At 46.2% G+C, this 13,620-nt stretch overlaps 4 protein-coding genes across 4 annotated transcripts; 3 read left to right on the top strand and 1 right to left on the bottom strand.

Moving 5' to 3' along the window:
• Nucleotides 1-4,630: 4,630 nt before the first annotated feature.
• Nucleotides 4,631-5,095, bottom strand: N7506_003197 (uncharacterized protein; the record flags this gene model as incomplete). Its single annotated transcript, XM_056952492.1, has 1 exon — nucleotides 4,631-5,095. The coding sequence occupies one exon, from the start codon at nucleotides 5,093-5,095 to the stop codon at nucleotides 4,631-4,633; it is 465 nt and encodes a 154-aa protein (XP_056814184.1).
• Nucleotides 5,096-6,392: 1,297 nt separating this feature from the next.
• Nucleotides 6,393-6,767, top strand: N7506_003196 (uncharacterized protein; the record flags this gene model as incomplete). Its single annotated transcript, XM_056952491.1, has 1 exon — nucleotides 6,393-6,767. One exon carries the CDS (start codon nucleotides 6,393-6,395, stop codon nucleotides 6,765-6,767), a length of 375 nt encoding a protein of 124 aa, XP_056814183.1.
• A 652-nt stretch (nucleotides 6,768-7,419) lies between these two features.
• Nucleotides 7,420-8,283, top strand: N7506_003195 (aminoglycoside phosphotransferase family protein; the record flags this gene model as incomplete). The annotated part of the gene is made up of 1 exon (XM_056952490.1): nucleotides 7,420-8,283. The coding sequence occupies one exon, from the start codon at nucleotides 7,420-7,422 to the stop codon at nucleotides 8,281-8,283; it is 864 nt and encodes a 287-aa protein (XP_056814182.1).
• A 2,837-nt stretch (nucleotides 8,284-11,120) lies between these two features.
• N7506_003194 (cell envelope integrity TolA family protein) lies at nucleotides 11,121-13,343 on the top strand (the record flags this gene model as incomplete). Its single annotated transcript, XM_056952489.1, has 1 exon — nucleotides 11,121-13,343. The coding sequence occupies one exon, from the start codon at nucleotides 11,121-11,123 to the stop codon at nucleotides 13,341-13,343; it is 2,223 nt and encodes a 740-aa protein (XP_056814181.1).
• Between the last annotated feature and the right edge of the window lie 277 nt (nucleotides 13,344-13,620).

Here is a 13,620-nt window from a genome sequence, read left to right as displayed (position 1 = left end):
AAGAAATTTACTTTACTTTACAACTCCCCGGTCTCGCTGGGCTATCTTTCACCTCCCTTGAGGTAATCTATCGTTGGAAAAGATCATAGTCACACCTCAGACGCGGGTTGTTTTGTAGTGCAGATTTCTAGCGAATCATTTCGATATACTCACGATCCATCGATGTTTTTTCCTTCGTATTGCCTAATATTGGTTATGATAAAATTGCAACGCCAGAGGGTGAATAGTATAAACTTGTGTGGAAGAATCGTGTCATTGGTCGGCTGCTACTCTTTTCTCCACTTTGGAATAAAGTTGACTAGTCAAGATGGACCGGGGAATGTAGAAAGACTTATCGCGAAACGCAGATATATCAAGTTATGTCGAAGGGTACATGGTCTACTTTTTTATTCTGTTTGGATGATTAATGTAGCAAAATCCCAAGTCGTGTGGGCCGAAATGCAATGCAAGGCTAGTAAAACCCCTTCACTAAAATATCTAGAAGCCTTGGCCATCAGAAATTAATGAACTTGAGAATTGAAGGGAGCTTGTGAGAGGCCTTCTGGAGGCCCATCTGCCCGAATACTATTTAACACCTTGTTCAAAGCAGTCTTTTCAAATGTGGGGGAGGACCAATCGCAATAATCGACGTTCCTCGCTTCCACGTCAATAATTCTGCCTTTGATAAGTTGAATATTTGGAGGAATATGAGGGAGCACAATGATTGTGTGATCTGTGCTGTCGTCTGATTTGATAGAGACGTTTCGAGTCCGTTTTGCTAATGGTTGAAGGGTGAGAAAACATCAAAAGATTTGTGCCATGGGCAAACACTCACTGGAATTGCTGTTGAATGATCTGACACGCGATGATCTTTCTTTGTTTGTTTGGTTTGAATTATCAATCGGCCGAGGCTTTTTGACTTCCGTATCTTGAAGCTGATATGCAGCAGATTCGGTTCGGGTATACGGGCTGGCAGCATTGGGGATAATTTGTTCCAGCCCTTCTCTACTTTGCTCTCCTTCTGATATCCAAAAATTCTGTATCCAATTTGGAAAAAGAGACCGGAGCGATGCAGAAGGAAGACAATGCATGAGGTCGATTAGAATCGTGTAGACAAATATATTGTGAAAGTTTTCAACAGAGATGAAAAGCTCTCAACCCAGCAGATTATAAATGGGCTTATTCCTGCAGATCAAGGTACCGTTGATTGCATCTAATCATTAAACCAAAGACTGAATCATGGTGAGTATCGACATACCGCTGGCGACAATTATCTGCTGACACCAGAAGCCTATCCCGATTCCTATCCAATTCCTATACGGGCCGGCAGAAATTGCTTTAAAGGAACTGCTCATTTTGCGAATTGATTCCCTCTTATTCTGGAAATGGAAATCATCGCAAAGCCTAAGCCAGGATGCTAGAAAGTTGCTAGACATTTGTCAAGCTCTAAAAAAAAACAGATCCAGGCAATCGTCACTCGATAATGCGAAACCTCCATTTGAGAACGACTTGTGCTCCTCCGTGGGGAATGCGTTACACAACCTCAGTTATGGCACTGTTTTAATGCTAGCGTTGATCACTTGGCATTTTGATGCTTCATCTTCCGAAGCATCGCCGGACTTGATTGAATTTTTGAGAAAGCCATACAATAGAGAAGTGAGAAGAAAACTGCAGGATCGATATCAATGTTATATGCATGAAACGGCCCTTTCAAACTTTGACTTCTTACTTGCCCTGAATTGAACTCTGTCTATTGATCAATGGAAATACAAAACGTGTATACTACAATCAGCAGTAACCGCATTTTTGCAAGCAGTTGCCAATGTTTTTTAGAGATTCATCGTACCAGTTCCTCCAAAGCTCCTGCATCTCGAATCCTGAAGTTTCTGCAAGGTGTTGCCTTTTCAAATACTCCTGCGAGTATAGTGAATGCAGTCGCTGGTAACAAAGAGCTTTCTTTGAGTCGAGGTCTTCTGTCGGTTGTTGCAAAACGATCGGATCATCGTTGCTCAGAGGATCGAATCTTATAATTCCATATTTCCCTAAAACCCGAGAGATGCCGGTCTCAAGTACTGCGAGATCCACTAAGACTGCGGATTTTGTGATTCCAGAATCCTGGGAGGGATGCTGAGGGCTGAACTCTAGAAGAACAATGGCGTCAAAAACCACATCTTCGAGACCCTTCCTCTTGATGTCTTCCTTGATTAGAAGTCCATTAGGAGTAAACCAAACTCGGACAGTCTTTTGCGGTTAGAATTCGATGTCAAATCAACGCGGAGAAAAAGACAACGCACGTGCAAGCGAATTGAAACTGAGTGACTGGCAGAAGAGATAGGCTGTTCTTCCGACATTGGGTATCTCAGATTCATGGACACAACTTCGATTGGGATCTGGGCCTTGAAGTAAAATTGTCCCGCGCGAGCTGCCTGGGGAGGCAAAGAGGCGGGAAATGCATTTAGAAAACAGAAGACGGCTTCTTTGTAGGCTCGTACAATTCATACTTTCACTGATATGAATCCTTAAAAGATTTATATGATTTCGAGAAATAATTGGCCCTTTGTACTATGACCCTTTCTTTTTCTTTTTCTTTCCACATCCACTAGTCGCAGGCCTTAGAGTACAAGAAAATAAAAAAGACAAAGCTAAGAAGTACTATGCTTGAACCCGCCGTGAGAAGTCATAAGAAAGAAAACCAGCTTTTTTGGATATTTTCGAACTCCGCACCCCTGGAAGTAATCCCAGCCGGTTAAGATTTTCTAATGTATTCCGTATTGGGTCAGCTCCGATTCGGGCCAATTGAACAGCGGTAAATAAGCAACTACTCTGAGGTGATCGATGCCCAAATAGGTTTAGATTTAAGGTCAGCTCCCTTCCCTGAAATCTAAGCCTTTTTGGGATTTCCCCACACTCCCAATCAGATAAATGTCAGCTCCGCCAGCCACTTGGGTATTCTTTCCCAAATCGAAATGCATTCGGCAGATGACCTCAAAAAACAGCTCACTTTTGTTCTTGGGGCTTTATCGCCTACATGTATCATTTCCCAGGTATTAAGCACTTTGAAATATATTAAAAGCGTTCATTACTAACTTGGAAAAAGGGTTGGGATGGGGTATTAAAAGATTTTCTCTCAAGGGGAACAAGACATGAATTACAACAGCTGCTCCCAAGCGAATACCTCCTCGCACCGACTATATCGTCCACCGCACATTCAGCAAGCTCTGGTTCGAGTCCAAATACTGATTGTGACCTTGCTTTTGGGTCAGTTGAGAATCCAAGCACAGCCCCAGCGAGCGAAGCGTTACGCAATGTCGTTCCAATGCCAACAACCATGTCAAGCTACTGTGTGAATGGTTCTTTTTGTGCTTCTTCGGCCCTTGCTCAGAGGCCAATCTCGTTTTCGAGCGCCCGTAACTATACTTGCGCTCACGATTTTACGCCCGATCCGGGCCCCAAGACCAAGTCACGCAAGCGAGTTTCCAACAAGGTGTTTCGAGCTGTTCATGCTATGCGCGAGGCTAAAAGGCACGAGACAACATATTATGATTCAATCTGGCTTGGACTGCAGAACATTTCCGATGGCCAGGATGTTGAGGAGGTTGCACTGAATCGATATGGCCGGATACAAGCACTGCAGTCCCGGAACAATGCGAGGGGCGACATGTTCAAGTACGCCCAGCGTTTTAGCCTTTTGCTTGGAGCTCAGGAATTGCAGGTCATAGAGAAAACACTGCCATCGGAAGCGTGTTCCAGGGGTGTAACCCTGAGATCTGTCGCAATCAGCAGATTGGCTGAGTATCTCCAAGTTGAAAAGCGACAGATATTAGATGAAAACAAGCGACGCTCTCATTACGTTTCAGTATGTGAACTATTCGGCCCCGGCGCCCTTCTTTTACTTGGAGACTCTGAGGGGGTACTTTCTCTGTAGGTCACCCAATGAGGAAAAGACAGCCCATTGCCTGTTCTCACGGTTTCTAGGTGGGAAAGAGATATGAATACTGAAGATATAGAATCATTATACGAATACGTGACATGTCATCTCAGAGATTGGATGGCTGACTGCAAGAAGTTGAACGAAAAAGCCGTGGCCTTGGTTGCCCAAGGTCTCCGTGCTTGTGGGTGGGATGGACGCTCGCACCGTGATACTCTATTCATGAAGAGCTTGGCTGGTTGTTTTGATCTGGAAGTTTTGCCCTCCATGGCTACTAGTGAAGCACTACCGAGAAAAAGGAAACTCACCGACAAAGATGCATCGTCGAAACGACATCATCAGGATATGTGCCAAAATTCTATCCCGGATGGGGGCCCAATATCTCCACGAGTCGAGTTGAATAACCAATCTCTGGATCAGTTTGGGGGATCGCAATCGCAATCATCTGCGGTCAATTTTGGCACGACACTTGACTGGGATTTAAGCGTCAACTTGAGCTTAGATTGGGATCAGTTCATTGAGGACCAGATCACAGAAAGCATGAATGTATGATTGGCTGGAGTCTCGACTTGAGGCATGAAAGCAATCTTATAATCGTGAATAGCCTAACCTTAATCATCGGAATCCATTGGAAAAGACAAGACGAGGAAAACCCCTCCGCCACCAGGGGAATGGAAATACACCAGATCACCCCTCCAAGCCACGGCGTCTCCCGCTTCAAGGTCAATTGCTACCTTCTTGCCAAGGCGCGATCGATGTTGGTGAGACCCTTCGTAGAAAGTAAACCAGCCATTTAACGGCGATAGCCTCGTAATTGCGATAGTAATATATATTCTCGGTCCAGCTGTCATCAACTTCGTTGGATCGGCATCTGTCTCGTGGAACATTCCAAGATTCACGGTCTGCGGCGAGGAAGGAGTTTGGTTTGGATAAAACAATGGAGCGACTAAATCTCTGTCCATATTCTGATCGGTCAGCGAGCGCTAGCATGGAAAGGGGGTGTGTTACCCTAAGGAATTCATCCTTGATTTCGAACCCAGTCTGAGGTACTTTGTACTCGTTGTATTTGTCCTTCGTGGCAGTCGGCTCATTGTGGACTAGACCATTTTGAAAATCATCGGCGAGTTTTGATGCGAGTGGTGCTGATACTGCCTGCCTCAGCACGACATAACCGTTCGAATTGGCCATCGTTTTGGGTCGACCATGAGGGCTGGTTTCCACGACCTAATAAATCGAAGCTTCTTCATTAGAGTAAAGCAAACACTTATTTATTGTTACATTACCTCGAGATTTCGTCAAAGTCGCTCTCTAAGTGGAATTTCGCCTTAAACTTAGCACAGAATGAAACCCCGCCATCAGGAGATTCATATCCAACTCCCTGCTTACAAATAAATTGGTGGGGTAGATATATGTCCACGGTCACGTGGCTAAAGCCCAGAAATAAAAGATGATGGCCAACAACATTTGCCTGGATTGCAGAGCCTTTTTTCTACAGTAGAGAAGAGGGCAAGGTAAGAATAATTGAGAAAAGAAAACGAGGCTAGATAGAAGAAATAACAATACTTTGTTGACTTAGACGGACGGACAGTTTGACAAAAGCCTCAAATTCAATTCTGAAACTCATTTACGACATTGATTCAGCGCCAGCTTCGCATGCCACCCCGAGTTTCTGTTAAGCTTAGCAACATCATCCCAGCCATAGGAGCTTATCACTCTTTCCCAATATCATGAGCATACACATCTCTCACTGCGCCCTAGCTCGATTCAGCATGCTTCCAAATATGTTGCGCGAAGTATATGGAATCCCGATTTCAATATCTCTGATTTGGCGTTCACTCTATTGTAAAATCAGTGAAGTGTTCCAAATACATCGAGGCAAATGTAGCTTACTATGGGCAGTGCAGAACTTTGATCCACTCTCAGCCCACGTATTACAGCCTTGCTTTACGCACTTGATGGCAGGGCTTGGCATCTTCATGATTGCACCCCTTAATTACATTTCTTGGCTTTTGCCAAGAAATGAATGCTTCGTAGCAGCTATTAATATTCAAGAGACAGACAATTTTAAGGAGACTCGCACAAAGATAGACAATAGAAATAAAGAAAAATTAGCACCTGGTTCGTGATGGGCGTCTCGCCGTGTAATGCAACCTGCGCACAAAAGTTTGATGTGTACGCCAATCAGTGTCAGCCTAGATTTTGGCGCGCGGTACCTTCTATGCACGCCGACACATGCAATACCAAACTTGGCATCTCAATGAGAATCACCGTTCTCTTTTGGCGCCTTCTTTCGGGGGAAAGTTTGATTTGGAGAGCACATATAAATACCGGGATAGTGATCACCATTTTCAGTCTCATCTACATCCTCGGTTTATAGTATTGTTTCAACCAATCTTACACATCAAAGTAAGTACTATTGAGGGATACTGCGTCCGTGACAAATTCTAAGTATCACAGCGTTCGTTATCCATTGATCGCTTTCAATATGTCGTACACTGTCTATCGAGTTTCTTATGCTGGCCTTCCCCGGGACCATCACGCCATTTTCGTCGAGATGAACAACGACCAGTCTGGTCATTTGTTCCAGGTCACCGGCGACATACAGAACGGAATGAAACATAACGATAAGCCTGCCAAAAAGCCCGAAGAGTCAGGGACCTATCAAAGCAAAGAATTCATTGGGAGGGTCGCCGCAGCTGATTTTGCCCGCATCCTACCGACTTGCGAAAGCATCCCTCCGCCAAAAAAGCAATTCGAAGGGGCTCGAAGACTCTATCCAAAGGAACCGCTTCGTCGCTGCCAGGAATGGACCCAGGAAGCTGTAAATGCATTGGTCAATGCGGGGATTCTTAAGAAATAGATCCAGGCGCGATGTTGGAGCGACTGAGTATAGATCGGGATCAATCGAGGCTGGAAGATCTTCTGTATCTCAATTTTCAAGCAGCTAGTGTTGAATCCAATCACCTGGAGGCCTAAATATCTGGTCGATAATCAGGTATAGATTGTAGCCAAGATATCAGCCTCGGTACTAGGCGCAACTTAATACGAAGTGTCCCCTATGTCGTACAGTTGTGTGTTGTCCATAAATACGGTTGAAAAAAATGTGTTGGTAAAAGTAAACAGGGATCTTACTGGCGTCATTAGTCTCATTCAACACGAACCGCTTCCTGTTTCCCAAGACATCAATTGCTCAATCAGCACATGAGAGCCGCCTTTATTTTGCCCTCGGATTCGGGAAGTAAATTCTATCTCAAGTACCGTGTAATAACCTGAATAACTTATCCTAGTACCACCACATACTGCATCTCTCGGATTCGCACTACTATATTCCCGAACTCAAATCGTACTTTAGTCTCATGACCTTGGTAGGCGCTGACCACGTGATGAAGACAAACAAACATATATATGTCGGGTGTTTGCATCACTGTGATGATAAATAAAACCATCTGCTACTCCCTTCGTTGCCACCTTCCTACCCTCCAATCTACCCCGCAGTCTACCAAGTGACCGATATGATGATGAAGAAATCATTTGAAGTTCCGTTCTATGCAACTGACTTGCCTTGTCCGCTACCCACCGGTACCGAAATAGAGAACGCCCCGGACATATCCATGGAATATGGAGGACGAAGAATTGTCGGAGTAGGCCAGCATTATGTTGTGAAATTTGGACTGGGTGTCAATCTCATTGAAGGGGAAAATATGTTATTTGTTCGGCAGAAAACAACCATCCCCGTCCCGCGGGTCTTCGCCCTTTATTCAGACCCAGAGACAGGCAAAAATTTCATTGTCATGGAGCGCATACTCGGTCAAACACTTCTTTCAGCATGGCCACAACTTACAAAACCGGAGAAAGAAGAAATACTGAAACACCTGCGGAGATACTTTGACGACTTGCGCCAGCTTCCATCCCCAAACTACTTCGGCAGTTTCGACCAAAGACGACTTCTGGATGAGATATTTTGGACACACGAGCCAGATCCGTTGGTGAATGGTCCTTTTCACTCTGAAGAAGACCTCAACGAAGCGATGCTGCGAAAGTACACCTACAACGGAGGCCCACTCTACAGAGCAGAATATCTTCGAAGATGCTTTCCTTTTATTTTCAAGGACCACAAAGCGACATTCACCCACGGTGATTTGCAAAGGAAAAATGTCATCCTCCGCGAGAAATCTCATCAAGATCAAGAATGTTCGCGCCTTGTGATCATTGATTGGGAAAAGTCTGGATGGTATCCAGGGTATTGGGAATATTGCTTAGCTGTCTGTGCTTTGCGATGGGATGACGACTGGTCCCTTTGGATTGACAGTATCCTTTCGCCCTTTGTCTCCGAGGCTTCATGGTTCCAGTCATTGCGCTTAGAATTATGGTCGTAGAGGTTGAAATGACATGAATCTTCATACATAACACCCGTCGTATCGAAGTGACTGACAGTGCATTCTTCATGACAAGGAATGCCGTCCAAAATGAATGTCAATGGCCTCAAGGCGACCCGCAAGCGTATCCTCCATTTCTCTGTTATTGCTTTCTGGGGGGTGCACATTTGATCTGGTAGATTTCTTTCCAGCATCAAGCATTCTATGAGTCTATCATTAGAGAGAATATCCGATAATTTAAAACGAGGGGTCCATGCAAGGAATTCCCTTAGCTTGCTATTTCTTTTTTCATTTATTTTTAATTCTTGGTTTGGGTGCCTTTTAGTCTCGGTGCAAATTAACCATCTTATGCTGAAGCTACGACGCCAGCTCCATTGTAGCGGTGTCTACGCCTTCCTAGCACCTTGAAACACGTGACAAATTGCTCCAGTCCCTCGGAGGTAAATTGTTGCCGAGTCAATCATAAGTTGAGAAACGGCCATGTGCGGTGGTTTGAGCAAGTCATCAAAGCGCTCGGTCAAATGCGGTGAAAAGAAAAAAGGGCAGCAGGAGATGACACGCGCAAAGAAACGCTGAGCAACCATAGAACCAGGCTGTTGGGATAGGAGATTCCTACACCTTGGCTGGTATTTCTCTACAGAGTGGTATGGCTTAATATTGGTTGCCGGGGAAACATGGCAAAGAGGTGGGTAGTGACGTTCAAGTATTGGGAATTCGGCTGAGAACAGTCTAGTAGGTGCGGGGTGAGAAAAATCTCGCTGGAAGAGGTGGGGAGTGGCAGGGTATAAGGGAATGCACGGACATCAGAGCAAGTGGAGACAAATTAACCAATAACATCTAATGAACACCATCCTCACCTTTCTGCTAGGGTGGTGATCAATGAAACAATATGATTTTCTCGAGCAAATTGAACACTTACACTGCCGTCAACAACTTGACTTCATACTGACTCAACGTTTACGAATCCCTCGTGTGCAATGGCCAACATACGTTCAGCATCAACCCACCCACCCGATTTCCGCAATAACATTTTTTAAAGGGTATCCGTTTCCTCACCCTACTGCCGAGCGTTGAATCGGCCTCGAACGCCATCGAAATCGAGCGGACTCTCAATTCTCCAACATGCCGCATTCAATTGCGTTTGCTTGTCTTGTTCTAGTCTAAACCCAGCAGCTATTTTTCTGGTTAACCTACGATATGCTGACTTAGGGTGCTATATTCAATTATCGTTCCTAGGATCATGCTCATCGCCTCTGGAAGCGAAATGTCCATCAGGAACCGTCCCTGTCATTCCTGGAGGCGAGACAGAGCGTTCCTGGGCTCTCCACCTTGGACTTTGGAGCCACACCCGTCCGTCAACGGGGCCCTCTCGTTCTAGGAATTGTGGTTACGCTTCCGAATGCATGTGGGTCGTGCGGGGAAACTCTGCAGAGGCAAGATGACCCCAAAACCACTACACTATGAAACCCGTAAACTACGAAAGAGGGGCAAGGGCGAAAGCAGAGGCTTACTAGTATAAGGGAAGGATCCAAGCTGCAACGTATACTAAATTAAGAGTTACTGACCATGGGCTATCCGGAAATTACTTTAGCCGAGAGCTAGCGAGACTCTGAACAGCATTCAGAGCGCCACTAGTCCAAACCAGGCTGCCATTAGTTATGTCAAAAAGAATGAAGCTTACCATTTCTCGAGTACTCGAACACAATGCCTTTCTAAAAGATGCTCTGAAAAATGTTCATGCACTGCTGGCGTCATCACCAAAATGAGACCGTCCACTTGGTATAGCATTGCAGGCTCCTGGGATCGTGAGAGCGTACGCCTAGGAGCGACAGGGCTCCCAGGACATAACCTTGATGTTCCTAGGAAGCGGCCCACTGGCTCCTGGGATGTATGCTTGTGGGGCACTTTCAATGCGTCTATTATGCATTATACGCACGGCATTTACCATTCTTACAAGCAGTGTCTTGTCATTTGCGAGCATAGATAGACGGACCGTCCTCTAATCCATATTGCAATATGCTACATTGGTTTTCTGACTTGCAAGTTCCTCAATTGAATCAAGCTTGAAAGAAGGATATTATTGAGGGAGAGGGGGTTTTCAGAAAAAAAAGGTCAAATTTTCAAACTTTAGACAACCCAGTAGCGGCCAATTTCGATTGCACTTTCCTGTATTTTCTAGATTAGCTCATTGTGAGAGCAGGACTTAGAGGCACTTACGCAGGAGTATTGAAAATGAGGCATGTAGTGCGGCTACTTTAAATTGAGGGTGATAAAAGTCTTTTTTTGATCCGAAGAATCATCCCATCAGCTTTGACATCAACGCCTGCACAAACCTGGAAACTCAATCAAATGATACCGCGACTACACAATCCCTTTGCCTATAAAGACCTCGCTCGATGTCGGGCCTTCTGGCACTGCTTAAACAAATGACCGTTGCAGTTCCTATCAATAAAGGCGATTTCTTTTATTACCTACAGAGCCTATCTTGACGATGGATTCAATATGCAGGTATGCCTCTTTACCCTCTTATGAGCTTTAAGTGCTGATCTCAGAGCACTCAAATCTCTAGACATGAGTGCAATCTAGATATGTGACACATAGATAAGTATTTCGACAACGGTGGTAGGAATTCCGCGGCGTTAATGTATAGAAAACTGATTTGAGAAGGACACGGGCGCTAACCGCTTTAGGCTAGTTCATATATCTGAAATGTGAGGCCCGAGCCAATTCTCGGAAGAAAGAATTTTCCGGGAGCCGGGGTCTGCTATCGGACCAGATCGTCAGCCGAGCTCTAACGCAGTTGCGTCCAGGCATCACTCCCTCTTTCTAACGAACTAATGGCCGACCACAGCTCTCCAAATTACAAAGATCTTTACCTTAAGGCAGAAGAAGGACGGAAGCAGGAGGCAGAAGGGAGACGGCAGGCAGAAGAGCGCGAGAAGCAGGCGGAAGAGCGCGAGAAGCAGGAAGCAGAAGGGAGACGACAAGCAGAAGAGCGCAACCAAAAGACCTCTTTCGCAGAGCTCTTACGGCACTGCCATGACCTTCTCTCCCGCCAGTTGAGAGTCGAGACACCGTCTCGCTCAACCACTGGCAGAATACCCCTTCCCACCGGAAAAGACTGCCCAACTCGATTGGAACATTGGTCCGACTGCCCAGAGCAGCTTCTAAGGGTCTACAGGTCTGTCTACCAATACCTGCAGTCGGAGCCAGGGCGGCCGCCACGCTTATTCTCGCCTCTACCGGAGTTAGAAGGGCTTGGCCGTCGATTTGCTCGCAAGCCCCTCAGTAGTGAGCAAGATCTCGAGGCCTATGAGCGGTTTGGGGTGGAAGATCATGTCCATGATATAGTAGCCGAGTTGTGCAAAATACCGGCGGCCTGTGACGAGTTTGGCCTCGGTGATGGAATCCAGTTCAGCAATCACACAAATTCTTTGAGCAGGAATGAAAACTTTGAAGCGGATACAAGCCAGTTGTCAAGCACGCCTCACCCACGACCAGACCAGTTCTGTATTCATCGTGTCGACGGCAACACGACTACCGTGCTGACGACCGTCGAGTACAAGCCACCTCACAAAATGCCTGTCGCAACTCTTCGCATGGGACTACGACCAATGGAGCTGTGGAAGGAAATGGTCAGATCAAATAAAATACCCACCGACCAAGATGCGAAGCTGAGGTACAATGCAGAGCGGCTTGTCTGCTCTGCTATCGTCCAAGAATACCACGTGATGATTCAGGAAGGACTCGAATATTCCTATCTGACAAATGGAATTGCCCGTGTCCTACTTCGTGTTCCACGAGACGATCCCACCACGCTGTACTACTTTTTCTGTGATCCCCACAACGAAGTGGACATAGCAGGCGATATAGATCATCAGCTATCGAGGACCTCTGTTGCAAGGATATTATGCCTTTGTCTGATGGCCTTCCGTTCACCCGTCCGTGGGCAAGAGTGGAGAAATCGCTTTCGTCCCGACCTTAATACGTGGGAAACCAGCTTTGAACATACGCGATCGCAAATTCCGAGAAAAGAATTACAGCAGATTCCCCACTCCGATAGCACCAACCCTGAATTTCCGAGTCCAGATACTAGTTCATCCTATGAACTGCCGTCGTCATCTCCGCTGCCGTCTCCCTCAGAGGGCCGCCGAGTGCCTACACGATCTCAAACCAGATGTGCACCTTCGGAGATCCGACCACGGTCGCGTTCACCTAACTCGTCCGGTTCCGACACAAACCAAACGGCTGGCTATAAGCGGAGGATCAGTCAAGTCACGCCTTCACCATCTGCTCGGCGATCAGGTCGCCAACAAGAGCCAGCTAATGACCGCGATGATCATTCCCGACGCTGCGCTGCGCTATTCTGCACACAGCGATGTTTACTCGGCCTACAGACCGGGAAATCCCTGGATGAGTTGTGTCCAAATGTGGACCATCATCGTCGGGGCCAAAACGCCCCGACTCAGCATCCTGTCTCGGCTGAAGACCTAATGCTTTCCCTCAAAAGACAATTAGACGAAAACATCGATCGTTGCATTCCTCTTGGTGGTTGCGGATCCTACGGTGCCCCGTTCAAACTGACTTGCATGAAGTATGGTTACACGGTTATCGGGAAAGGCACCACTTCGGGGCTATGGGAAGAAGTTTCTCGTGAAGCGCAGGTATATCAGATCTTGCGCAAGGTTCAAGGATCTGCTGTACCGGTCTTTTTGGGAACGATTGACTTGGCAAAGATCTACTTTCTTCATGGCGCTGGACAAATCCGCCATATGCTCGTCATGGGCTGGGGCGGTGAGAGCACAGCCACGATGGAGCTGACTCCACACCTCCGCCGAGAGATCCATAAGTCGAACAAAGAAGTCAAAGCCTTGGGCATAATCCATGAAGACCTCAGACGAGACAATGTCCTTTGGTGTGAAGAGATCGGGCGTGCTTTGATCATCGACTTTCACAGTTCTACTCTGAGATGCCGACCGGCTACGCAGCGACTGAGGCCGGCAAAACGACGACTATATCAAGTGGACGCAGGAAATGCAAAACGTCTTAGGATTTCGTGATGAGGAAATCTATTTTCTACCTGTTAAACTAGCGATCTTGTTTTTGATACCCAAATTTCCAGTGTCGCCTATATTCCGAGGCAAGTGCACTCCTTACTCATATGCTTCGACACCACCCATCTCGAATCGTTGTTCCAATTTGTGCGTTTCCTTCAAACTTGAGATGTTCTCGGAATGGTATATCATTTTTAGGATCATTATAAGAGCATTGCAGACTGTGATTCAATTCCAATACCTAAGACTATCGTGCACTAACCGAAATCATCACTATATAGGG

Source organism: Penicillium brevicompactum, assembly GCF_028827555.1.
Source record: "Penicillium brevicompactum strain IBT 35665 chromosome Unknown utg000002l_segment0_segment0, whole genome shotgun sequence".
Taxonomy (NCBI): Eukaryota; Fungi; Ascomycota; class Eurotiomycetes; order Eurotiales; family Aspergillaceae; genus Penicillium; species Penicillium brevicompactum.
Note: the sequence above shows the minus strand (reverse complement) of the source record. Positions and strands in the feature narration are given on the sequence as shown.